Source organism: Coptis chinensis, chromosome 4, assembly GCF_015680905.1.
Source record: "Coptis chinensis isolate HL-2020 chromosome 4, ASM1568090v1, whole genome shotgun sequence".
NCBI lineage: Eukaryota > Viridiplantae > Streptophyta > Magnoliopsida > Ranunculales > Ranunculaceae > Coptis > Coptis chinensis.
In genome coordinates this window covers 81,990,327-81,994,630 of record NC_141459.1, presented here as the reverse complement: position 1 = coordinate 81,994,630, position 4,304 = coordinate 81,990,327, and the positions used below count along the sequence as shown (strand labels likewise).

The 4,304-nt window shown below is 37.2% G+C and overlaps 1 protein-coding gene across 1 annotated transcript; it reads right to left on the bottom strand.

The window, feature by feature from the left end:
* Positions 1–218: 218 nt before the first annotated feature.
* On the bottom strand, positions 219–2,896 carry LOC147505107 (UDP-glycosyltransferase 82A1-like). The gene is made up of 2 exons (XM_086557703.1): positions 2,198–2,896; positions 219–1,256 (listed from the first exon to the last, which is right to left on the bottom strand). Exons 1-2 carry the CDS (start codon positions 2,667–2,669, stop codon positions 676–678), a joined length of 1,053 nt encoding a protein of 350 aa, XP_086413829.1. The 5' UTR covers positions 2,670–2,896; the 3' UTR covers positions 219–675.
* Between the last annotated feature and the right edge of the window lie 1,408 nt (positions 2,897–4,304).

The following is a 4,304-nucleotide window of genomic DNA, read 5'->3' as shown; positions in this document are numbered from 1 at the left end:
AATAAATGTTGAGGGCCTAATGAGGGTCGGGCTTAAAAGAGGGCTTAAGTTTCAAAGTCTAGGTCCTTATCCTCCTCTCAAAGCTTTTTCGACCCATGAGCCGGGTCGGGGGCAGGCTTAGGGTCTGAGGGCCATTTTGACACCCTTCGTGACGTTGAATTCTCGTGCAATTGCAATTTATCAAAAAAACCAAACAAATCGTACAATTGCTAACCGTAAACAAAAGAAATACTGAAATAGGACGGTCACTTCACGTACACAAAGTCAACGGGGACTACCCATATATGAAAGCCAAAGTTAGGCGGCTGGGCTGGGCTACAAAAGTTGAAGCACAATTAAGACAACTAAACCTTAACTTCACTAGTATAATAGCCAATTATTGATTTCTTAAGCTCAATACTGAACAATGCAAGACAATTTCTTGCTCTTAAAATACCATCTGTACCTATCCTCTCTTTCATTTTCATCACATTCAGCTGCATTTGTTCTCCATCTTCCATCACTTTCCTCACACCTTTCTCTACATCATATCTTCCCATACTGTCCATTTTAACTCCAATCTTCCATAACTTCACAATATATGTACAATTTACAAATTGGTCTCCCGCAATTGGATGACACAGTAATTTTTGCCACACTCGATAGCTTCCATAGTTGAATTCCATCCACAATGAGTTATATAACATCCAACGGCTTTGTGTTTAAGTACCTCTTTTGCGGAGCCCATGATACCACTTTACCATACCTTGAGACTCTCTCTAGGTACCCAACAGGAAGACCGTTTCTCCACTTGACCCCTAAAACCCAAATAAATGGTCTACTTGTACTCTCAAGGCCCAAAGCTAGTTCAGTTACTTTTTCTTGCTCAATTGGGCCAACCCAACTTCCAAAGGATACATAAATCACTGAATTTTGTTCTTGATTATCTAGCCATTTTACGCAACTTCTGTCCTCTTCCCAAAAGCTTGGGTTCTTGCAACTGTTCCATGTCAATGGCGCTACTTGGAATACTTGTGCATAGTTGATATGGCTTTCTGTCGAAATGTTTTTTCGATGATGGTTTTCTGCATTCATATCTTCTTCAAAAGAGTTCACTAGGAGCCATGGTAGGCCTTTTGATCTGTTTAAGGCTTGCATCCAAAATCTGAATCTTTTTCTTCTTTGAGCAGTATTTCCTATTAACCATGGAAGATCTTCTACCCTTAGCATGGGTTCACCAGGTAAGAAGCGCTTTGTACCTTGATGTTGAGGAGTTCCTGTGTAATCATCAAGTAGGAAGTCAATGAATTTCCGGCCTATAGAATGTGCATAATTGCATACTGTATGCACGGATCACTGCGCCAATCTTTCAACACAAAAATCACATGATGCACACATGATTTAGTAATGCATTCTTTGTATTTTGTAATGACCACCTGTATAGACATTATCCTTATCATAATACAGCATACATAAACAAAAATATAAACTAATTATTCAACAGCAGAATCGTCACTCAGTGAAACACAACTACTCAAGATCATGAATTTGATATAGGGTTTACACGCACACACACTAGATGAGCCAATACTAGCATTATATATTCTTAGAGAAAAATGATAACTTCTAAGGCTATACTTCCTTACAAATTTTTTTGTCAATCAACTGATATGAAGCTTCAATACAAAATCAGATCGAAGTTCGTTTTTAATTGAGTGAGAGCTACCAGTTTATATGCTAGTAACTTTTAGCACTCGCTGTAACCTCCTTGGGGCACAAACAACAAGAGCTTGATAACATTGGTACATACTATTGTGTTTAAGAATGAATCGATCATGAATCAGAAGATGACTCTGTCAATTTGTTTGGTTTTTTGGCATACTTTATCGAACAATGAAAAAGCATATCCTAACTTTCATACATGCACTGTCCTTGTTAGTGATATATAGAGATTCCAAATAACTCCAAGCATAGACGATTTGAACAAAATATTAATTAAAATGTTGAGAGCTTGGTGCCTTGGTGATTATCAACTTATTTGGAAATCATCCAACATGAGGTGGAAATGGTCGAATATAATTATATAAGCCATGGAAGTATTTCGGAGTTACTCCATAAACTGAAGGTGCATAACATTGATCAAATGAAAAGCATAACTTATTGTGAGTAACTGGATTGATTATCAAAAAAAAAACCAAGGAGTAACTGGATTGCTTACCAGATTCAGAAATGAGCCCAAGTTGGATCATATTTGGAATTGCTTTAATCAAATTGTATGTAGCAAGCATAGCTGGCCAAAACCCAGCAACTGGGATTTTGCTACTCTTGGCAACTTGAATAGCCCATGAAGCTAACAAATCAACAACCACGCAAACAACTTCTCCATCTTTATTCAAGCCACTTAGAATATTTTGGAAATGAATTGGCATATTATTTTCCATAGCATAACTTATGGTAAAAAAATCACGAGGCTCGTTCTCATCAAATCCATCAGGAATGGATAAGTAAGAAATCCCATCGATGGATGATTCAACTTTCGAAGCAATTCTGTTGTGTATGAATTCTGGAGTAACTAAAAAAGATTCAAAACCATGAGTTTGAAGAGCTGAGGCTAACTGAAGCATGGGGGTCACATGTCCCTGTGCTGGATATGGAACTAAAACAACTTTTGGCTTATGTGCATACTTCATGGCTTGCTCTCTCTCTCAAAGTTCAAGATCAAGAAACTATATGAAGAGTACTTCATATATAAGAGCTCTATCGACAGAGAGTAATCAAAAGTACTTTAATTTGCACATGCCTAAACGTGGGTTTATATATATTGAAATTGACTTTGAAGACATGAATTTCTAAAGATAAGAAATGAGATAGAAGTAGAGAAGATAGAGCTAGATGGATTTAGACATGCAAGATGTATGTGTTAATTCTATGTAATGGGACAGCTTATTATTATGTTTTCTAGTTCTTAAATGTTCCAGCTAAAATTTTGCATTCACACCAATCACTTTAGGAGGGTCCTAAAATTTGCAATTTCAAATTCTGTCCTACTTTAGATTAATGTTAGGTTTGATAATTGACTCTGTAGTTAAATCAGTCAAATACTCAAATTGCATAATCAACTAACAATATATTCGCAAATGCGATACATGGTTTGCTAAATAAATACGAGTATTTTTTTTACTGGTTTCACTAGAATTGTGAGGTCACAGTGGATGCACGTGGAGTATTTGTTATGCAAAATACTAACTCCTCACTCTAGGCAATCTGGCATTGCGAAAATGTGAGCGTCTTTCCTTACAAGACATATTCGTGTGCTTTGCATTGGTTCGACACTTCGACATCATATCCAACTTCTCGGACAGCTAGTGTGTTTGGCAAGCATGATTAATGGTTCCAGAAAGTATGTTCTAGTGGATAATGACTTAAAAGTTTAATTGCCCACGCGTACAAATATATCCAAAAGCACATTGTTTAAGATTTTAGCCAACATGATTAGTGAAAGATGTCGAAAGATTGCAAATAATAAATTGCATTGCAGATTTCATCGAAAAAAGCCGAGTGGATGTGTGTCAAATGTTGGTGAGGTTTCTGGCTTTCTGGCTTTCTGCACCTACATTTCCATATTGCTTTTATCAGAGACACGTTTTTTCTGTGAACCCTGTATTGCTTAAGCCCAACTGATCAAGGGGCCCCCTTCACTTGCAACTTGTACTACCTACCGGCCGACTTCCTTTAAATTTTTCTCCACTATTCAACCATGGTCAGTAGTGAAGAATACATGATTACATGCGTTGTTGCATACTTGCATTAGCCTTTGGGTCATTTTTAATTAAAAGACTTTGACATATGGGTATATAGAATATACGGCTCGTAGGCAAAAACTCAAATTTGCGAAGTCTCCTGTGCATGTGCAATGTTGCATATACTTACCAAGCAAAAAAAAAAGTGCAATGTTGCAGTATTCCATCTGCAACACCTGGGATTTCTATGAAATTAAGTATACGGAATTGGTATTTGCTCAAAAAAGTGCAATGTTCCCGATCGAAAATATTCCATTGAACTCCTCTGCCACACCTGGGATTTCTATGAAATTATGTATATGGAATTGGTATTTGCTCAAAGTCTGTGGTAGTCATACACCAGTTTAGTTCCAATGCGTGGACAATTTGTGTTGGAGTTCAATGCACAGGACATTTACAATACCCCAATACATAACCTACTTTGCATTGAAAGTCCAATCCGCCGTGGAATTTGCATTACAACTTTTCAAAGCACTTTCAAGTTTGCTGTGTGAACCCAGTTAGTACCCTTTAACTTCACACCTC

Bases quoted from the DNA above. Each gene is read 5' to 3' on its own strand.
- LOC147505107 (XM_086557703.1), bottom strand. From the start codon at position 2,669: ATGAAGTATGCACATAAGCCAAAAGTTGTTTTAGTTCCATATCCAGCA. The intron at 1,257-2,197 runs GTAAGCAATCCA...ATGATTACACAG, and splicing joins TGGGCTCATTTCTGAATCTG to GAACTCCTCAACATCAAGGT.